The sequence below is a fragment of the Ciconia boyciana genome, chromosome 17 (assembly GCF_034638445.1).
Source record: "Ciconia boyciana chromosome 17, ASM3463844v1, whole genome shotgun sequence".
Taxonomy (NCBI): Eukaryota; Metazoa; Chordata; class Aves; order Ciconiiformes; family Ciconiidae; genus Ciconia; species Ciconia boyciana.
This window is the reverse complement of record NC_132950.1, coordinates 199,576-221,111: the sequence shown is the minus strand read 5'-3', so window position 1 is coordinate 221,111 and position 21,536 is coordinate 199,576. Positions and strand designations below refer to the sequence as shown.

The 21,536-nt window shown below is 57.3% G+C and overlaps 1 protein-coding gene across 2 annotated transcripts in view; it reads left to right on the top strand.

Moving 5' to 3' along the window:
* The first annotated feature begins 7,678 nt into the window (after window positions 1-7,678).
* The window catches only part of STX1A (syntaxin 1A), a 99,278-nt gene continuing 85,420 nt past the window's right edge, over window positions 7,679-21,536 (top strand). For both annotated transcript variants that reach the window (XR_012045458.1, XM_072881769.1), the window contains exon 1: window positions 7,679-7,772. Coding sequence is in view for 1 of the 2 variants with exons in the window: in XM_072881769.1 (XP_072737870.1) it covers window positions 7,743-7,772 (30 nt within the window). In the remaining variant the exon portion in view is untranslated. The remainder of the gene's footprint in view (window positions 7,773-21,536) is intronic.

The following is a 21,536-nucleotide window of genomic DNA, read 5'->3' as shown; positions in this document are numbered from 1 at the left end:
TGTGGATGCGGCGGGCCCTACCAACCCGGGCTGGCCAAAACTGCAGCCTGGGAAGAGACTCCTCGTGCACAGGGCACAGCTCTTCCCTTTTTTCCACAACAGTCAGATGCCTTTCTGTGTACCCTACCTCAACCTCTGCAAGTCATAGCACAGTTTCCCTTCCCTCCTAATGTCATCTCCCTTGTTCACTGACATCCCCCACTCCTACGGGGCTGGGCTGGACTCTTGCCCCACAGGCAGTGTGGAGACAGGAGTCCGGTCCTCAGAAAAGCAATGGCAAATTATCCTTCTGTTGGTTGGGGACATGAGATAGTAGACTATATTAGCTTTTCAAAAGCAACTTTTTAATGGCTGTTGGCATGGAGACAAGCATTTGGAGTAATCACCGTTGGCATCATCTCTGCTCCCCTAGCACAGGGAGAGGGAACCTGCAGCTTGTCAGATGGATCCGCTTGTGACTCCGCTTGTTTCATATGATCCGCTTGTTTCATATGTGCCTTTCCCTGCACTGCTCCTCCCCTCCCCAGCATCTCCCTGTTGGCATGGGCACGCACAGGCAGTGGGGTGCGGGGGTGAGGTTCCCCATGCAGGGAGGTGGTGTGGAGTGGCCCATCTTAATTAGCTCATCCCTGCCTTGCCTCTGAGATCCTGTCTCTCCCATGCCACAAGACTTGGCCTGTGTTCTTGGCACTGAGTAAGACTCCCTGGCTCCCTCAGCACTGCTGTGCTCAGCGGCTCCGGTCTTTGCTATCCCTGAACAGCTTTCCAGTCTATTCCTCGACATATCACTTCTGGCAGCTGCTCCAGGATCTCTGTCCTGTGCCTCCAAAAGGAACAGTGTCCCTGAAGTGGCAGCAGTGGCTGCAAAATGAATGAACGGCTTCAGGTGGTTTCTGAGACGCAGCCAAGCTGCAAGTCTTGCAGCCCCTGCTCCCGTGTCACGTGGAGCTTGGCTGAGCTCTGGATTTCGGTCACGTCCGCACTGTCAGCCTCACTCAGGGCCAAGGGCTTGCTTTTCTCTACATTTCTGGTGAGGATTAATTCCGCACCCCCTTGTTGTGCATGTCTGAGCTCTTCCTTCCATCAGCAGTCGCAGTCCAGTCTCTCCTGATGGAGGCAAGTCCTCAGAAACAGCAGGATCGATCTTAGATCAGCCAAAGGCTTCACTAGCCATCGTCCTGCAACCTCCGCTCAAAGTACCATTGTAATTTTTCATGTGTAAGTGGAGTGTGTGTGATGACTTGGGTTTCTGTGCTGCATTTTCAGTTGCTGTCAGCTGCCTGACTCACCTGAAAGATCGTAAATACATCAAGCACTGCAGATGCAGGTGCTGTTAAAGTGAAGTGTGTCTTTGACTTCTTTTTTTTGCAGTCCCTGTTGCTTGCAGCACGAATGAAGAGCTGTCTGAGCCTCCTCCGCTTAGTCCCTGCATCTCCAGGGCTCTTGAGGAGCCAGGGTCCCTGCAGCCATGTCTCAGTTCTTGGGGTCAGAGGCTGCTCTGTCCTTTCTCTCAGCTCTTGCCATACAACAAAGCTCTTGCAGCCCTCTCTAGTGCCCTGTATAAGACGGGTGGTGGCACCCAGCACTGGAGGGAGGGTGCGTGGACAGGGGCTGGCTGGGAGGGAGGGGGGACCTGCAGCCCTCACTGGAGGTGAGAAGCTATTGGGACTGGCAATGGGAAAGGCTGTCGTGTAGCAGGCAGGGAAATTTGCAAGGTGGGAATGCTGGCTTCCATGGTCCTCTGTGGAGCTTAGGAGAGGAGGACAATGTTTATTTGGGAGCCTCTTGATGGGACCTAGCTAAAAAGGGTACTTCAGATGGAGGCAGGGTGGTCCTGCTCAGTGTCTGGCATGGAGGAAGGTGCTGACCTGTCTTGCTAGCAGAGGTCCCTGCTCTGGCAGCCTGATGTTAGTACTGGAGATCTGCCCGGCATGCTGAGCAGTGGCAACGTGGAGAGAGCCGAACCGTGGGACCCCAGTGGTGCCATGAGGGGACAGGCAGGATGATCTGTTCAGTGTTAGCTCTAGCAGAGGAGAGAATGCTCCAGTGTGACGATAGACAAAAGCATGGTCAGACCCATCCACAGTCTCAGCTCGGACAGCCAGAGCATGGTGTTCTGGCTCTGGTAAGAGGTGACGATGGAGAGCTGGGTCTGGAAGGCTTCACCCTTCTCACCTGCCTTGAGGATGGGTGAGCGTGGAGAGCGCGGGGCATGTGGAGCCGTCCAAGGAACAGCCTATTCCCTTGGCAGGAGGCAAAGAGGTGTTCAGGGAGGTGGAGGCAGAGGCAGGGAGGTGAAACCTTGTGGTGGACAGTGGAGAGCTGAGTTGCTGCGATGTGGGAGGACACCAGACATGGGCTTTTCCTTGCTGTATTATGCTGGCTTTGTATGTTCCTCCGTAGCTGAGACCATCCTTGACGTTAGAGTGATTTGCAGCAATGAGGTCTTCTGTGCCCCCCCTGCGTGGGGGTGTGGGTGAAGTGAGCCCCTGCCCTAACAAGGTGCAGTAAATAAGTGCAGCACAAACATGAGAAACGCTGCAACAGCTGGCTGGGTCCAGGTAACCCATACAGCTGTGCCCAACACTTAAGGTCCACCAGCGAGACCTCTCCGTGCAGTGAGACCCTGCTCCTGCACTCCCAGCCGAGGTGTCCACGATTGTCCTTTGATATCAGAGCTATTGAAAGGCACCCAGATGGTGGTGGCCCAAAGACAGACCCAGATGCCTGTTCCACTTCTTAGTGTGCGAGGAGATGTTTTTTGAGCTAATATGTGTATGTGATGGCAGCAGGAGCTTCAAATCCTCTGGGAAGAAAGCTGGTCCCGTCCCCTGCAGGAACCCTTGACCCAGATGGTCCCAGCTCTCCACAGAAGCCAGTGAGCAGCAGCACACTGAAGGACACAGGTCCTGTCTCAGAGTGATCTAGGCCCATGTCTGTGTGGGGCAGGTGAGCAGAGCTGCCTGGGGAGGGTAGGAGGTTGCTCCTGGAGGTATCAGGCTTGGCAGGGGGCGGGGTGAGAAACCACCAGCAGCATGTGGCAGGGGCATGGCAGTGTGTGCTGTGCCGAGAGCTGTCCATGGGGATCCCAAGGGTGCCTGGAGAAGGTGCCGAGGCTCGAGCACTGAGGTGCTGGCACCAGGCGTGATTTCGGCCAGATTGCACCCACTGCTGCAGCTCCTGGATGGGACAGTGGCTTGTGTGTGCAGGCGTGGGCTTGGGGACTGAATTAGCACTATTCTTCAGGGGGAGCTGGTTGCAGGAGGAGCCTGCCCAGCCTCCCCGGGAGGAGGATGAGACAGAGGAGAAGACAACAGAGCAGGGAGAAGGTGGGTTCCCAGCCTGGGCCGTGGAGAGGGCTCATGGGGGCGATGGCAGAGGGGGTGATGTCTCTTTTGGAAGTGCACAGTGCTCTTGTCACTTGAGTAAATTAAGCCCTGTTGCTGGTGATGGGAACTCTCCCCACTGGTGGGATGTGCAATAAAGCTCCTCTGCCCACCTGCAGAGGAGGATGGGGAGATGCTGGTGGGAGGGGGAGCCCAAATAACACCCGGCTGGGTCCCTCCCAGGAGCCACCAACCCATGTGAGTCCCATCTGCACGAGCCTGGGGGAGCACAGAGGCACAAGGGCAGGTGGGAACCCAAATGAGGGACTCAGAGGAAGGGACACCCTGCCTGGGCCCCTCCTGGCAGAGCCTCGGCCCCAGGGCCCTCGTGTGAAGGCACCTGCTGGAGTGTGTGTGTGGGGGGGTGTTATGTCTGCCTGTGGGCATGGGAGACATTTCGGGATGCAGGGGAAGAGCATTTGGGGTTTGCACAGGACTTGTTATGGGATGTTTAAAAGAGGAAGCAAAGGTGGGGAAGGGGATGGATCTGGGTGATTCAAGAACAAGCACGGGAGAACAGAGGGATAAGGGGACAGAAAGGGTGGGTTGCATGTGAACAGTTCACTGGTCAGGACGCTCATCTGGCCATGCCCTGCACCTAGAGATCAGCGCAGGCTGACTTATTTTCTTATTAAACTCCATCTCTAACTCTGCCCTAGGTGAGGGCTCTGTATCCCGTGTGCATGTGTGTGTGCGTGGGGGGTGAGTGCAGCAACTGCAGTCAGACCACAGCTCGGAGGGGTGCATGTCTGAGTCCCGCTGCTGGAGGGATCCACACTGTATGTGTACATCCACACTGTGTCTATACATACATACGTATATAGGTGTTCCCCAGGGAGGGGAACAGGTCAAGGCTGTTCTGTGCTGATCTGTGTGGCCGGCCATGTGTGTATGTGTGTGTGTTGCACACGTGTGTGTGTGCGTGTACCTAGCAAGAATGGATGCTCAGCCTTGCTGCTGGTCAGACTGGGGTGGATGGACCTCGCCTCCACTGGCTGCTGGATCCAGCCCACTTCCCTGACACCTGCCTTCTCCTCCTGGGTTGGTCTGGCCTTCACCCATGCCCCTGGGATGGAGGGATGGAGGGGATGGAGCTGTGCTTGGGAGTGGGAGCTCCTCCAGGCAGGCTGAGCAAGCTGACCTGATGCAGAGCAACACCAGTGTGATGCAGACCCACCATGTTCCCTTTCTGGTCATAGATGCCAACTTCCTAAAGCAGTAATCACTGTTGCTCTGGCATTGAGTCCTGCCTAGCACAGCCTGGCTCTCTCCTGACAGTGTTATTTGTGTCATGCCCCTGCTGAACTGCCAAACAGGCAACGAATCTGAATCTGCAACTCCAAGCTGGGCAAAGCCCTCCTGCTTACACCCCAGCATAGCAGCAGGCGGGGACGTAGCCACAACCAGGGGCTCAGAGTACCCCTCAAAACATGGCCAAGGTTTTGTGCCACGCAAAATTCCCCTTCGCCCTTGCGGCCAGGGAGGCTGGCCAGGCTCCTGCTGCACCCGAGGTGTCCCTGTCCCCGCTGCTCTGCGTTGTCTGCTCCCAGGAGCCACCAGCCCATGCGAATCCCATCCGTGCAAGCCTGGGGGAGCACAGAGGCACAAGGGCAGGTGGGAACCCAAACGAGGGACTCGGAGGAAGGGAGACCCTGTCCGGGCCCCTCCCGACAAAGCCTCAGCCCCAGGGCCCTGGTGTGAAGGCACCTGCTGGAGGCCATGGGGGCATGGGGTCTTTCTGCCTGCTGGGGGCATGGGACGCGTTTTGGGATGCGGGGGATTGGACAGAGCTTATTATGGGGATTGCACAGAGCTTATAAGAGAGGAAGCAACGGTGGGGAAGGGGATGGATCTGGGTGATTCGAGGAAGAGCAAGCATGGGAAAATATGGGAATACGTGCGGCTCCCGGGAACCACAGGGCGAGGGCGACCCTGGCGTGCACCCGGGGGGGCTGTGCCCGGGGGAGGGCTGAGCTCGGCCACAGTGGTTGCTCTCCCGGAGGAGCGGGAGCGGTGCCCGCACCCGCGCCGGGGGTGCCGGGGGGTCCCCGCGGGGGGGAGGGGCGCTGGGCCCGACCCCCGCCGCGGCCGCCAGGGGCGCCGCGCCCCAGCGCTGCGCACGGCGCGCACGGTCCCCAGCGCGGCGGGCGGGGGCGGGGCAGCGGGGGCGCGCGCGGCGGCGGGCTGTGCGCGCGCCCTGCCCGGGGCCCCGCCGCGGGCGCCGGAGCCGAGCCGCGCTCCTCGGCAGCGGGAGCCGCACGTCGCTGGTGACGGGCACGGCAGGATCGGCCGCCAGGCCGCGCTTCGCTGGCAGAGCTGCAGGCAGCGGGAGGAACGAGCGGTGCTTCGTTCCCCGACGCGCTGCCAGCCACAGCAGGGGTGTCTGCCCGTCCCTGTCCGTGGGGCTCAGGTCACCTGCTAAGCGAGGATGAAGGGTGCAGCTCTAGAGCAGCGTCTCCCATCCCGGGCGTCCTCGCCGCCACAGCTCTGGGCTGCTCCCGTGACGCAGGCAGACGGTCGCACCCCCAGCCCCAAGCCCCAGCGCCAGCGTGTTGGGATGGAGCACACGGAGGTGTCAGGGCTCTCGGAGGCAGCAGGGAAGCCCCGGCCCTGTCCTGGAGCCGAGGGCAGCGGAGAGTGACAGGAAGGCTGCAGGGAAGAACTGCTAAAACTCACCAGTACCAAATTTATCTGTGGTGGAGGGGGTGCAGCACCATGAGGGGAGCCCCGCTGTGCCCCCAAACCCCGGGCTCTCATCCTGCAGCTACGTTCCTGCCAGGCGCATCAGGAGCCCCAGGCCAAGCCCATGTCTGACGGGCTCCCAAGAAATCTCGGAGCATCTCTTCCGACACGGGCACGCGACATCTCCCGGTCGTTTGGTGCTTCTTCATTTCATATCCCACAGCAGTTTGCTTGGCAAATGCCATCTTGCTATTTTCTTTCTCTAAAATCAGTCAGGGTCCCATGGATGTTTAATCCAGGCATCTTAATTTTTCTACGGAAACATTTAAACCTGAGCAAGGTTTGCTCAAGCCATTTCTCATCGAGATGTAGGTCCAGTTCCAGGGATTATCTGCTCAGTGCGTGAACCTGGAGGACCATGGGGAAGAGGTCTTTGTCAAGACACTGAGTTTCGGGCTGGATGTTTCCCAGGGAACAGGAGCTGAGTTTTGCTGGGACATTTCTGCTTGACTCCCACCTGGCTGGTTTAGGACACCGAAGGCTGTTCCTGTGCAGAGCCACCCCCCGCACTGGTGGCTCTGGAGCTTCTCCCTGGCACAGGAGCGCTGGGAGGAGGAGACCCGAGCCTCTGCGCCAGGCACATCCCAGCACTGGTCACCCCAGGGATTCTGAACACATCCAGGGCCACCGGAGCTGTAGCCAGTGGCCCTGAGGCTGGACCAGCAGGCCCCAGGGCAGCCCCAGAACGTGCAGGAACCCATGGGCACATGGTGTGGGATGTCCCGTTCCTCCTGTGTCCCTGGGAAAGGGGGGGCATAGGGGTGTCTCCCCAACACCACCAGTTCCCCCAAAAGCAGCAAACTGGCACTACCTGTTTGAGCCCTGCTGGCGCCTCACTGCTCTCTGTGAGCCCGGGGTTGGGGGTCCCCCAGGGTGGATCCCCCCCCTCAGCCCCCTGCCTGTCCCCAGGCTGGGGGTCAGTGCGAGCCCCTCCTGCTGGTGCCCCCAGACTGTGGTGTCTGCTGGATCCCCAGCCCCTGCGCTGCCGCTGCCTTGCGGACACCCAGGTGTGACCCTGCAGTCGGGGCTGCCCTGCCGTGTGCCCCCGGGAGAGCCCCCTGATGTGATGTCCCGCAGCTGTGTCCCCCCGTGTGCCCCCCCGGGTGAGAGACCCCAGCTGAGCCCCGAGTGTGAGCCCCAGATGTGATCTCCCCCTGACGCCAGGTGTGACCCCCCCTGCGTGTGGCCCTCCCAGGTGTGCCCGCTCTGGCATGGGACCCCATGTGCTCCCCCGTTTGAACCCCGCTCCGGTGACTCCCCCCAGTGTTGATCCTCCCGGTGTGAGACCCCGTGTGCCCCCCGGGTGTCAACCCCCGGGACTCCTCCCTTTGACCCCCGCAGCTGTGTCCTCCCCAGCTGTGCCCCCTCTTCGGTGTTCCCCCCGCGGTTGTCTCCCCGGTGTGAGACCCCATGTGTCCCCCCGCCGTGTGACCCCAAGTTGTGACCTCCCGGCAGTGCCCTCCCCTGTCGCGCCCCCCCGCCGCCGGCCCCGGCCCCGGCCCGCTCCCGCCGCCGCTCCGCTCCGCCCGCCTGCGCGCATGTGCCGCGCCCGCCCCTCCCCCGCGCGGCGGCCGGGCCCAGCGGCGGCGGCGGCGGCGGCGGCGGCCGGGCAGGATGAAGGACCGGACAGGGGAGCTGCGCGCCGTGAGTGGGGGGCGCCGGCCGCGGGGGGGGTGCGGGCAGCGCGGGCAGCGCCTCTGCCCCTGCCCGGGGACCGCCCGGCGCCGCCTCGTCCCCCCTCCTCGGGCCGGGGGCCGCCGTGCCCCGAGCGGCGGCGCCGGAGGGGGCTGGGCTGGGGGGGGGCCGGGGCCGAGTCCCCCCGGCCCTCGCGGGCGTGTCGGAGCGGGAGCGGGGACCCCCGGGCTGCGCCCTCTCCCCCCCCCCCCACCCCCCGCGGGCCGATCCGGTTCCCCCCGGCGCCCGGCGGCTGCGGCTCCCGGGCGGGCGGTGCGAGCCGCGGGCCCTGCCCCGGGGGACCCCATCTCCCCCGGCACCGGGTGACCGGCTGCCCGGGGAGCCGAGCCGGCTGAAAGCGATCCCAGGCGGAAAAAAGTAAATAAAAATGTTTATTTTTACCCGGCGCAAGGAGGGCAGCTCCCGGCGGGGATGCTGCGGGCAGAGGATGCCCCGCGGGCAGCAGGGCCCTGCCCGTGCCCACCCGGTGCCGTCCCCTGCCCCGGCCGCCCCGCTCTGCACCCGTTTTGCTTTTTCATCCTCCTGGCTCTGCTGATGTCATCTGGCCTGGGAAGAGCCCGGGGCCGCGCAGCCCTGCGGGTGCTGCCTCGCCGGGGGGACGCCAGCCGGTGCCCGGTGCCCCCCGCTGCCCTCCGCCACCCGGACCCGCCACCTCCGCTGCCGCTGCAAACGGCCGCTTGGCGCCCGGTGCCGTGACCCGGCGGTCCTGCCGAGGCCGCGGGGGTGAGCGGGGCGTCGGGCACCGTCTGCGGCTGCAGCCTGTCCCGGGGGAGCGCCGGGGCCCGGCGGCACCCGCGCTCTGCCCCGCCGGTGGGGCACTCACCGCCTCTCGGAGACCCCCCGCGGGTCACGGGGGCTTGGGTGGTGGAGAGCAGGCAGCAGCTTCGATGCGTGCCACGGCGGAGCCCCTCGCTGCCCCTTCGCTGCCTGTCCCCTTGCCTGCCGGGGACTGCGGCGGCGGCACCGCCCGCGCGGGCACCGGGACCCCCCTCGCTCCCGCTGGGCGTGCGGCCGGGCCCTGCAGCGTGTGGCGGGCGGCGGGGATGCCTGGGGGGGCGAGAGCCTGAAATCCCAGGGTGCTGCTCTAGCATCCAGCCTCCCGCCTCGTGCCATCACGCCAGCGCTTGCTTTGCTGCTTCTTACTGGGGTGTTTTTTTTTTTAATTACTTCACGATTGGGTCTTCCGAGCCACCTGGGAGGCGAGCTGGGGGTGTGTGGAGAGGGAGGCGAGTGGGTGTCCGGCCATGCCATCTGTGCTCCATCCCTGGGGTGGTGACCTGCAGGAGGGGAGGAGGTGACCCAGACGTGGAGTGAGGGGTAGCGGGGATGGCTGTGGGTGCCCAGGCCGGCTGGTCCCCGCAGAGACACCACTGGAATTGCTTCAGCCGGGAGTTTGGCTCAGTCTGGAAAGCACCAGGAGGACAGAGCTGGGGTGACGCCAGCAAGGGGACGAGGGGGTGGCTGTCGATGCTGGAGGTGGAAGGGCCTATATAAAGCACAAGTGCACCCTCCCCGCTCAGCCGGAGCGCCTGGAAAGCACCCAAACAGGGGACTCTTTCTCCACCAGCAGCGCAGGCTGTGAAATAGGCTTGGAAAATAGGCTTTTTAATAATAATAGTAAAAACCAGCCCCGTGAATGTCCTCTTGGCAGCCGGTGCTGGCTGAGAAGTGATGCCGTAGAGTATTTTAAAATCTCTCCATTCCTTTAAATATGTCTTAGGAAAAATAAAGTGCATTTTTGCCTCACTGCTGCTGATATTCCTTATTCAGCAGCCTAATGCTGAAGGGCTACGCAGCCCTCAGGTGCAGCATCCTCCCTGGGGCTCCCTGCTGCATCCGAGGGCTCCTGGGGATGGGGGTCTGGTTTGGAGCATCCAGATGCCCTGGAGCTGAGCCTGGCAGGGCTGCGGGGAGTGGGGCAACGCGCGTGGGAAATGTGGATTTACAGCCTTGGTGGTGGCAGTCACCTGGGAGGAGTGAGATGCTGCAGTGGACAGAGTATGGGGATTGTTTGGGCTTGTTTTTTCTGTGCTGCCAGTAGCCAGCCTCATTAATAGCTCGGTCTAGTTTCTTCCCGTTTTAATAGTGCCTAAATTCTGCCAGGGATGATAAAAAAGAATTAAAAAAAAAAGAGCTGGCTTTATTGGAGCTGAGGAGGGGATGCAGGGCTTTCACTGCTGTGGGGAACAAGAGCTTCATGTCTTAATGGGATTTTTAAAATGGTACTTGAAATTCAAAATGCTAACGTTGTGTCTTTTCTGAACCTTGGCTCTCTGTGTTCAAACTCACTTGAGCTTATCTAGTGCCCTGGGGGTGGTCGTGCCCCCAGGCCTGCTCTGAACCAGCGACAGGAAATTTAGCTTACAGCTTATGGCTGAAAAATGTCCTTTTGTTGTGGAAGAAGAGCAGCCGAGGACTGGCCATGAAGGATGCCCCCCGGAATGAGACCAGCAGAGCTTTGCTCTCAAGCTGCTCGTGGGTAGGCGCCATGGCTCTGGCCACGGGTGGTGTTTCCTGCCCATCCAGAGCGGAGCTGGAGCTGGTCACCTTCCCCGAAACCCCCAAAAGCAGCCCCTTCTGCTGCAGTTGTCCCTCTGCAGTGTTGGTGACAGAGCAGGGATGGGACAAAAATTATCTGAAAAATAATTTATTTTGCTTTTGGGACAGTCTCTAAGCTGCTTCTCCCTGTGCTCCAGGCACCTAAAATGTCTTGATTTAGGCTCGGCTTGTGTTGTGTCCTACAAAGCTCGAGGGGAGCTGGTGCTGAGGCTGCTGCATTATAGAGCCATCAGCCACTGCGGATGGAGGAAGAGCCTGAAGCTCGGCTCAACGTGTGAGGGCTCTGCTGTCCTGGCTCAGCAGGGCACCACGGCCAGGGTGCCGTGGGGCTGCGACGAGATGGTACATGCATGCAGGACTGTGAGGGTCACACACTGCTTCGTCCTGCCTGGGAGGTGACAGCTCAGTTTGGGTGAGATGTCGGATTTCCAGGGTGTGAGACAGGTCCAAATGGTAAAATAATTATGAGTGATGTTTTGAGAGAGAGCAGGAGGAGGTGAGGGAGATGTGCAAGTGTCATAGGATCACAGAGTGGTTTGGGTTGGAAGGGACCTTCAAAGATGATCCAGTCCAACCCCTTGCTGTGTGCAGGGACATCTTCCACTAGACCAGGTTGCTCAAAGCCCCGTCCAGCCTGACCTTGAACACTTCCAGGGATGGGGCATCCACAGCTTCAGTGGGCAACCTGTGCCAGTGTCTCACCACCCTCATTGTAAAACATTGCTTCCCTATATCCAATCTAACCCCACCCTCATTCAGTTTAAAGCCGCTGCCCCTTGTCCTGTCACTGCAGGCCCTGGTCAAAGTCTCTCTCCCTCTTTCCTACAAGCCCCTTTAAGTACTGAGCAGCCGCAGTAAGGTCTCCCTGGAGCTCTCTTCTCCAGGCTGCACAACCCCAACTCTGTCAGCCTTTCTCCATAGCAGAGGTGTCCCAGCCCTCGGACCATTTTGGTGGCCTCCTCTGGACCCGCTCTACCAGGTCCATGTCTGTCTTGTGCTGGGGACCCCAGAGCTGGACGCGGTGCTCCAGGGGGGTCTCGGGAGAGGAGAGCAGAGGGGGAGCATCCCCTCCCTCGACCTGCTGGCCATGCTGCTGGTGATGCAGCCCAGGAGATGCTTGGACTTATGGGCTGCAAGTTCACATTGCCGGCTCATGTCCCATTTGTCACCCACCAGTATTCCCCAGTCCTTCTCTGCAGGGCTGCTCTCCCTCCCTCCCTCCCTCCATCCCCCAGTCTGTGCTGGTACTGGGGATTGCCCTGACCCAGGTGCAGGACCTTGCCCTTGGCCTGGTTGAACTTCATGAGGTTCACATGGACCCACTCCTCCAGCCTGTCCAGGTCCCTCTGGATACCACCCCTTCCCTCCAGTCCCGCTGTCTGTGTCATTGAAGAAGATATTGGGCAGGCCGTGGAAGTGGCATTTGGCAATTCCTGGTCCCTGGTCCCAGAGTGCCCTGTTTCCAGCAAAACTCAGTTCCCCATTGCTGAAGCAGTGAGATGGTGCCAAGGAGCTGCAGGCTGCTGTGAGATGCCTGCCCCGGGCCAGGAGAGGGGGTTTCGAGGGGACACAGGCACTGGAGCGGCTCGAGGGGTCAGTGGCTGGATGGACCTGGGTGGTTCGGGTCAGGGTTGCTGTTGCTGGAGGAGCTCCATGCATTTGGCGTTAAGAAACATGGGGCTGAGTGATTTCGGGATGACAGGAATCTGCTGTCAACATTTCATACAGCCAATTAGCAGAATTTCCAATAGTTATTGATTTTTAGTGACTGTAGCAGTTGCTGGGCTCTGATTGGGCTGGGAAAGACCATTTATCGGTTGACAGATCCTCTCCCTGTTCCCTACCAGGCAGTGCTCGCCTGATGTTTTATCTTGCAATTACATGATGGAAGTGTTCCTTGAGACTCTAGGGTGGACGCTGCCCAAATCATGTGTTCAGGCGCTGTGGGGAGAGGTTAGGCAAGGCCACTGTGCTTGCGGGACGGTGTCCAGGCCTGGCAGGTTTCAGTGCTGGCAGAAGCTCCCCCAGCATGATGAGGACCTTCTCTGGAGTGGTGACAGGAGAAGAAGGACAGTTTGGACCTGGAGGTCCCCCTTTGGCCCCCAGCACAGACCTTGTGTGGTGGGACTCATTGTCTGTCTAAGACTGGGTGGGCTTGGAGGTATTTGTAGGACCAAAGCCTCAACGGTTGCTTGCAACGAAGCAAGTGTACAAAGTGATGGTCACATTTCTGGTGACCTTCCTGTTGGGTCTAAAGGCTTGCCTTGCTGAAATGAGTGTTAATTGAGAATAATTCCTCTGGGGTTTGAAGAATTGCTCTTTATTTCATGTCTAGCTTTTGTTTCTCATCATACCTTGTTTTTGAGTAAGGAGCTGCTTACCAGCCCACACCAATGGGAGAGGCATGGGTGCAAAACCAGACCTGATTTTGCACATCTCCAGCTTGCAGAAATGGTTGAAATGGTTTTGCAGGGCCCTCTCCTGTGCCTGTCGCTCCTCTCTGGCAGCCGTTTTCAGGTGCCTTTCTCCAGCAATATCCATGTGTTTGTGCTGCGCCATTGTCCTCCCCAGCTGGCTGAAACCCCCTGCTCCTGCCTGCCTGCCTGCCTGCCTGCCGCGTCTCTGTTCCAAGTGTTGCCTCCTGCCCGTGGGAGTTGCGGGGAGGTGTGCGTTAAAAATAAAAGGAGAGAGAAAGCAAGGTCAGCTCCAGGTCCAGCTCCATAGATCCACCCTCTTCCCTCCTGCGACAGCTGAAATCTGCAGCGTGGCCCCCCAGGACTCACAGCCAGACCTTGCTCCATCCCCTCTTGTTAATAATCCCGTGCTGCTCCTGCTGATGATTTCTCTCTCAGGGGTACAAACGTGAAGTCAGCCAAAGTTGCTGTTTGCAGCAGGAGTCGGGTCTCGTCGATCTCCGTCTGGGCAGTGGGGCTTTTCCGGAGCCACCCCCCCCGATGCAAAAGTCCCTGCTGACTCCGGAGATAGATATATTTGCTTATTTAAATGCTGTCTTCCTTTCCTTTTTTTAACCCTCTTTGTTGCCCGGCATGCTTTTGAGCTCTTCTCTTCAACCGGAAGGGTCATGTAAATAATTCAGCTTCCTGTCTTCCCTCACCCGTTGGGGACCCAGGGCTGTCACATGGCAGGTGACAGCCAGCAGCTCTGTATTGCACGTCCGCAGCCCGCACAGCCGCCTGGTCTGGCTGTAATCGGCGGGGTGGTTAGTGATGCTGAAAAGCTTATTTTCTGGGGGCTGGAAGGAGCAAAGCTGCTGTGGAAGGCTGTGCACCATGGCTTCCCTTGGACTACGCCTGGCCCGACCATCTCCCTGCCGTGAGCGTGTGTCTCCGGGGCAGGGAAGCTGCTTTACCTGCTCCCTTGTGATCCTGGAGAGTGGGAGGGGGTGAGACACGAGTGAGTCCTTGCTCCCTGGGGTCTGCCGGGCCTGTCAGCTGGGCATGGCAGAGGATAACAGAGGTGATGTAGAGTGAGCCCACAATCCCTACTTTCCACACTCTCCATCTGAGATGTTCTTCTGCTCCCCAGCAGTTGTGGGGTCCCAGGCGTCCCTGTGCTGCAGGAATGCCGTTAGCAGCAGCGGGCACGCACCCGAGTTGGGCAAGCCAAAGAAAACTTAAAATTGGGAAGGCCCTTTGATGTGCTTTAAACACAGCAGCATGCAAAGCCTAGCCTCTGGGTCAGCTCTGGATGGTATTTCATGTTCCCACCCCGGGAGGAGACTGGGGTCTGCAGCGGGGGTCTGCACCCCACGGGGAAGTGGGGCGATGGATGGGGGCTTGGAGGACAGATGGGCTCAGTCCCCACCGGCACCGGCCTCACAGGGGGATGCTGAGCGCCGGCGTACCTTGGTGTCTGCTGGGGAGCTCAAGGTCCAGTGCAGTGGGGGCTTGGTCATCCCACTGAAGTCAACCTGAATGCAGAAATACTCTGAGCCTCCTGAAACCCAGGGCCATGCTGCGGATGCTGAAGGGTAATGAGACGTTGCGTTTGCAAGCCATGTATGTTGGCTGTGTGCTGGATGTCTAAAAGGGCTCGAGCCAAAGAGGTTTAGACTAGTTCCCGTTGTTTTAATTGCAAGTGTCTTTGTCTTTGTCTTTGTGCGAGCTGCTCGGAAGCTATACAAATGTTTGTTTTGCTATGTATCTCCCCGTTAACAAGATTTCTCAGGAAATATGCAAAATTATCACTACAGGCAGAACATGTACAGTAAGGCTCATTAAGCTAAGTACTGTGATAAATTGCTACTTCCAGAAAATTATGTATATTAGAAAAAAGGAGGAGAGTGAGCCCAAGTGGAAGACCCGGGAAGACAGAGTGTGCAGTAACATCCTGGCTCCAGGCAGCTGGAGGGTGACCTGAGCAAACCCACAGCAGGGGACAGCTGAATGTCCTTGGACCGTGGCATCTGTGGGATTATCCTTAGAGGAGATGCATGGGGAGGGGAAGGCAAGTGGAGAAGGACGGCACGGGAAACAGAAACAGAGTGATGCTGTGTCAGGACCAGACCAGGCATAAAGCCAATGGGACCGTCTTTACTTAGAAAAAATATAAACTGAGGCAACTCTGGAAGCACAAGGAGTAGAAAGTTTTCCTAAGCTGGAAGGTGGGGGAGAGGGCAGGGGCAATGTGCCACATGCTGCCTGTGTCTCTGCTTTCGGTGGCCAGCGGCAGGGCTGGTGTCTGAAATGAGGGCGCTGCCTTGCTTCCCAAAGGGGGGAGCAGACTAATGGCTGTGAGCAGAGGACAGGCTGTGGCATGTGGTGTGTCGTATGATCGCAGAACGGTTTGGGTTGGAAGGGACCTTCAAAGATGATCCAGTCCAACCCCCCTGCTGTGTGCAGAGACATCTTCCACGAGATCAGGTTGCTCAAAGCCCCGTCCAGCCTGACCTTGAACACTTCCAGGGATGAGGCATCCACAGCTTCAGTGGGCAACCTGTGCCAGTGTCTCACCACCCTCATTGTAAAACATTTCTTCCCTATATCCAATCTAACCCCACCCTCATTCAGTTTAAAGCTGCTGCCCCTTGTCCTGTCACTGCAGGCCCTGATCAAAAGTCTCTCTCCCTCTTTCCTACAAGCCCCTTTAAGTACTGAGCAGCTGCAGTAAGGTCTCCCCGGAGCTGTCTCTTCTCCAGGCTGCACAACCCCAACTCTGTCAGCCTTTCTCCATAGCAGAGGTGTCCCAGCCCTCGGACCATTTTGGTGGCCTCCTCTGGACCCGCTCTACCAGGTCCATGTCTGTCTTGTGCTGGGGACCCCAGAGCTGGACGCGGTGCTCCAGGGGGGTCTCGGGAGAGGAGAGCAGAGGGGGAGCATCCCCTCCCTCGACCTGCTGGCCATGCTGGTGGTGATGCAGCCCATATGTCTTTTTATGTGATGCTGGCACAGGATGTGGTGATGTTTGGGAGGTGATGATGTCAACCTGGAGGCACTCTGCTGCCATTCCTGTAGAAGGCCATAGGCATGGCGCTTCTCTACTGCACTTCTCCATTACCTGCTCCACACTACTGTGTTTGAAAGTTGGCAGGAAGAAAGTTTCTTTAAGACCTCAAATCTGCAGGACTGATGCTGACCCTGTGCAAGCAGCTCCAGGTGACTGGCTTAACCAGGCATCCTTGAATGTGGGCTGTGATAAGAAACCCACTGTGAATCCACTTTAATTTTGGTGCTCACCTTTTCTTGAGCTGTGTACCTGTGTTGTCTAGTTCAAGTTTTGTAAATAGATGTTTTATTTGCTTTTCTTTAACCTGCCTTGAATACAAGCAGATCGTACGTGCTCAGGTCCTACATGAGAGATGTCCTGAAGCAACTTTCAGCCTTCTTCCTTGTGATACTCTGAGTATTTCCAGTGGAGGTGCAGGAGATACCCCTGTACAGCCACTCTCCTCTGGCAGGAGGGTATCTTCCTCTGTCACCTTTTGCAGGAGCCTTGGAAGCAGTGAGTGGAGCCCAGGGCATCTGCTGACTGCTGGCCAAAAAATGTCCTTGGGGGCATCCAGAGGAGAATGGGAAGTCCTTCTGCTGCAGCAGCTGCGGAGAGGTCAGGCTAAGGAAAAACTTCCCCTCAGTCACTGAGGGTACTGGCACTGCCCGTGGGGAGAGGTTGTCCAGGTACCTTTGAGGTTGAGGCCAATGCTGTGTGTGTGGCTGCATTCAAGACCTTGCTGTTGCACACAACCTCTTTGGTCTGTTTCACAACCTTGTCGAGATCTGTTGTAGAGAAGTTCCTGGGCCATGCTGCCGTTGGACAGCCATTGCAGGACCACAGTCATCGAATTGTTGAATGGTTTGTGTTGGAAAGAACCTTCAAAGATCATCTCGTCCAACCCCATTGCCATGGGCAGGGACATCTTCCACTAGATCAGGTCTTGACTGGGTTGTAAAATTCCAAATCTCCTGCCCAAAATTATTTGTGTTCATTTGCTCTTAGGCCAGTGTTCTTCTGCTGGAGAAGGTTCCTCCTCCCTGCAGCCTGCTCCTCTGGTGTCCACCGGTACCTTGGTGTTCACCGCCAGGCGCAGGGAACAAACCTGGGCTGCGTAGCATCAAAATCTGCTGCAAGATGAGACTGAGCTTTCTGTTAACAGTGTGGTATTTCAGTTTCTAGTGGATACTTACAGACCTGGGTTTCTTTTCATGGGAACTAACTAAAGAATAATTAAAAATAAAATCCTCTGCTCACGTTGTCCTGTGAGTTTTCAGAAGCTCACTGCCAGCCATGGCCACTTCCTGTCATACAGTACTTCTGCTGTGATGTCTGCTGTGGATTTTCTAGTATTAAGTCTTCCTTTTTATTTGCCATTGCTTTCAGATCTTCCATCAAGTCCTGTCAGATTTTGGGTTTGTGGTGTATGAAACTACTGTTCACTTTGGTTTTCCAGGAGACATTTGCCTTCTGGGAGGGTCGGTGTCTCACCTGGATGGTGCTAAGGTTCCTTTATATGGTCTAGGCAAGAGCACCAAAGAAATGTCATTCCCATGTTTGAGCATTCATTACCATTTGAGCAACCTGGTCTAGTGGAAGATGTCCCTGCCCATGGCAGGGGGGTAGGACTGGAGGATTTTTGAAGGTCCGTTCCAAACCAACATGTTCCATGAGTGTCTGTAGGCAGTGCAGTCTGATTTGAAGGATAACCATTTTATGGACTGCCTTGATTTTCATGTGTTGATCCTCTTCTGGTGACACGGGCCATGGGAGCTGTGGTGCCGCCTGCATTGTCTCCTCTGCCTGCAGCTTTCCTTCTCTTTTCACCAGCAGCTTCCTGGTACAGACCTCGCGGTCACTGGTGGGCATCACCAGGGCTTGGTGTCAATCGTAGAGCACTTGGTAGACACCAAAGCATGGTGGTGATCCTGGTAGAAACCTCTCCGAGTGCTGACCCTTGCGAATACGTGGCGGGGTGGAGAGGATAGACAAGTACCGTGGCTGCAGGTGCTTCTGCTGCCTGCGTGAAGCTCTGGTCTGCCCAGAAGCCATAGTAAGGATGGTGCCACCGTTAGGAGGACGTTAAGAAATTAATTTCAGATTAATTAAGTCTGTCTGCTGTTTTTCACCCAAATTATTCCTTAGCCATGATTGCAAATTTGTAAAGTATTGACTGTAAAGTATCGATGCCTTTCCAGTAGGTCACAGATCTGTCCATGTTCTAGAGCTACAGGAAGAGGTTGGTGAACTCAGCTTCTTGCCCTCTGCAGGACTGGCGGCACCTCTGTCACCTCTGACATTTGTTCTTAATAGTTAAGTGGAATTTTACATGCCTGCTTCTAAAACTGAGCTTAAGAGTTGACCACGGCTCTGATAAAAGGGTTGGGCTTCATGCCAAAGGCTGGTAACGTAATTCTGCAGCAATGAAAGCCAATACCTAAGGACAAAACTCTTGGAAATCTTGTTCTCCCTTGCACTGCTAGTGTTGGAAATTGGAAACGCCTACTGACTCATGCAGATATTGCTGAATGCTAAAGTCATTTGTGCTTTGAGCTTTTATTCATCAAAAAGTTGTTAGTGGGAAGTATGGGCTGGTTTTGGTGGATATTGGAATTGGACATAGCTGACATGTCTATTGGACATGTGCTATAAAATACCCAGTTTATTGTGTTGCATAGTTGTATTATATATATAGTCTGTAAAAAATGCTAAGACTGAGGCTGTAGGTAATTTAAGCCATGGTCTCAGGTGGTTCAGCTCTCTAGGGCTCTCTCCCGGGAGCAGACCCTCTGGCTGTCCTTGTCCTCAGCCTTGTCACCACCTCCCTGAAAACCCTCCAGAGCAGGACTTCTGCCTCTGAACTCCTGAGGAAAGACTTGGTTTGGCTGCTGCAAAACACTAAAGCAAACCCTAAGGTGTGAAGGGTCAACGCAGCCTCCCAGGATGAGGGTGGTGGTAGTTTGGTGGGTAGGAGACCCGTGGGTGCTTTGGACCTTGTTCACATGAAGCTTCAGCAGCAGAGCCACAGTGAGTGGCTCTGCTGCTGCCAAGCATCGCAGAGCTGGGCTGGGATGTTTCCAGGGATCTGGGCATCCGTACGCTTTAATACGTGTCCTGTAGGCTTTTTAAGATGGCTGAGAAGAGATCTTGGTGCAGCTCACTGCTGAGTTATTCTGACCTCGTCCTTCTTCTCAGTGATGTGCACAGCCGCACACTGGAGCCGTGGGGAATGAGCTGCTGCAGGAGCTGTCGGGTGCTGACAGCAATGCCCTGGGCTCATGGACTTGGACACGGGGAACAAGGTGACTGGCGTTGGACCCCTGTGTGCTGCTCCGTGTGGGGACATGGTCCCGGCCACGACCAACTGCTGCTCAGAGAGCATCCCCCCACTGAGCAGCCTTGTGTTGTTCATCCCATGGGACGCTTTGGTTTTGGCACAGAAAGGGCAGTCATTTTGCAAAGAAAGTCAAGCCCAGATGGCTGAAATTTCTCAGGCTGGGCAGATCAGTGTGGAGGTGTCCATTAAATACAAAAAAACCCAGATTCAGCCTGGAAGCGAAGCCAGTGAGCATCATCCTGCATCTCTTAGGGACGAGGCCTTTTTTTGCTTAACTTAATGGTCCCTAAAGGGGGGGGTAGCAGCTGTTGTGGCTTTTTCCTTTTGTTGTGCTTTTGTGAAGCTTGCCTTATCTCTGGTGGGAATGGGAGGCAGTCCCTGGCGTTGGATCCCGCAGCCCTGCGTGGCGGCTGGAGGCAGGGCTAGGACTCACTGCCTTCTGCCTGCTGCCTGTTTGTGCATGCGGGTGTTTCCTAGGAAAGGGTTGGCTGGCGCGGTTGTGAGTGCCGCTGGCAGGGCTTGGTGGAGGGATGAGCTGGGGGGTCAGCATGGCCCTTGGGATGCAGAGGTGCCCAGCACTGGCCGAGCCAGTTGCTCCTCTGCCCTGGCATGGCTCTGCTGCCTGTACCGGCTCCGCAGATGCATCTGGACACGGTCAAATTCATCTGCAGCGCTAACAGAAGAGGGCAGGAGCTAAAGCCTGCGCATAGCCACTGCTGAGATAATAGAGACCTTGTTACGCCCTGCCACAGTTCATTCTTGCCTGCCACCTCTTGCTTTTCAGAGGAGAGCAGGGTTCAAGTCTTTTTGGTTGGTTTGTGCTCCTCTGCCATCTTCCAGAAAGCACCTGCAGAGGGAACGGGGCTGGTTTGAACTGGAGGGATGTAATCTGCTTGATAATGAATTTATTAGCGGTGTGCTTGTTGCAAAACCCACAGAGCTGGGATGCTCCAGGGCTCTGGACCATCTTCCCACCCACTTTGCCAGGGAAGGTATTGCAGCTCGGCTCTGCCTTCTCTTGGGATTTTGGCCCTTGTGGAGGGGCACGTTTAACCCTGTGAGGGCCCGAAAGGTGCTGGAGGAGCTCTGGCTGACCTGCCCTCCCCATCCCTCTCCCTGCGTTCAGCAGCACTGGAGGCACCAGGGAGGCAGGGGCTCCCAGAGCCATCCGTGCTGCCAGCATGCTGCCTGCTGCGCTGCCTGCTGCTTGGCCGCCAGTGGGCTGGAGAAATAAAAAACCCTGCGAAAGAAGGGTTATCTTCACCTACCCTTTGTGGGGAGCGAAAGCCCGGAGACCTCAGGTCCCCGGTGCTGCCTGAAAGTGCCTGAGGCAGGAGCGGGTGTCAAGGGAGGTTGATCAAACCCCTCCTGCTCTTCTGCTCTGGACGTGCCGGTAGCAGAGCATCCGCTTCCCATGCCCGTGACGCAGGCAGCGATCAGCACCGCCATGCAACACCTATACACATAAAATGGGCAATGCCAGTGACCCACCAAGGCTGCAGGGCAGCGGAGCTGCTTGCTGGCTGGTTGTGTTAATTAACTTGGGCTCATCGCCTGCTGTAAGCTGTTTTTAGAGCTAGTCTCACCTAAGGCACTTGGACTTGCAGTGCTTCGCTGTGGCTCTGTTTCCTCTCTCCCCATAAGGAGTCTTGGAGCAGCCTTTGCTGCCTGAGGTTGCAACACGTCAGGCGCGCCTGGCGGATGCAGAGATGGATGGACAGCTGTTTCAGCAGCTGAGAAGCACTGGGAGGATGGCGTGCCCAGCATGGCGTTGGGAGTGCGTGCTCCTCGCCTGTCACTGGCAAGGAAGCCTGGGCTTTTGAAGGCTATGAATTGTTTGCTGCTTGTGTTGAGCAGCACCAGCAGGTAGCTTTGACCTAGACCAGAGCTTTCCATGTGGCTTTGAAAACTTGGGAAGCTCACAGCTGGGATGCGTGAAGCCAAAACGCTGTCGGCTGGGTGGACACTTTAGGTTTCCTTAGGAAAGGTATTTTGGTTTTGTTTCTACTTCGGCAGCAGTGTAGGGGAAGACACTTGAAGCTTGGGGTGAGAGTGCCTGTGAGGGCCAGCAGTGTGCCTAGTCTGCGCGCCTGGAAGGAGGGAGATGCTGGGAGCAGATGATCCTGCAGTGCCCTGCATCCCAGGGAGCTGTGCCTGCCTGGTGGTATCTCCTCCCCCTCAAGTCCTGGTTAGCCCCGCAGCTAACGTCGCTGCTGCCTCCCTCGTGTGACCAGCCTGACGCTGTGTGTTGGAGGCAGCGTGGCATGGAGGGTATTTCCAGTGACGTGGGTTGGACAGATGGTGCCCTTTTCCAGCCTGGAGTGACATGTGCCCTCCTGACCAGCAGGCTCCATCCTTGTAATTTCCTC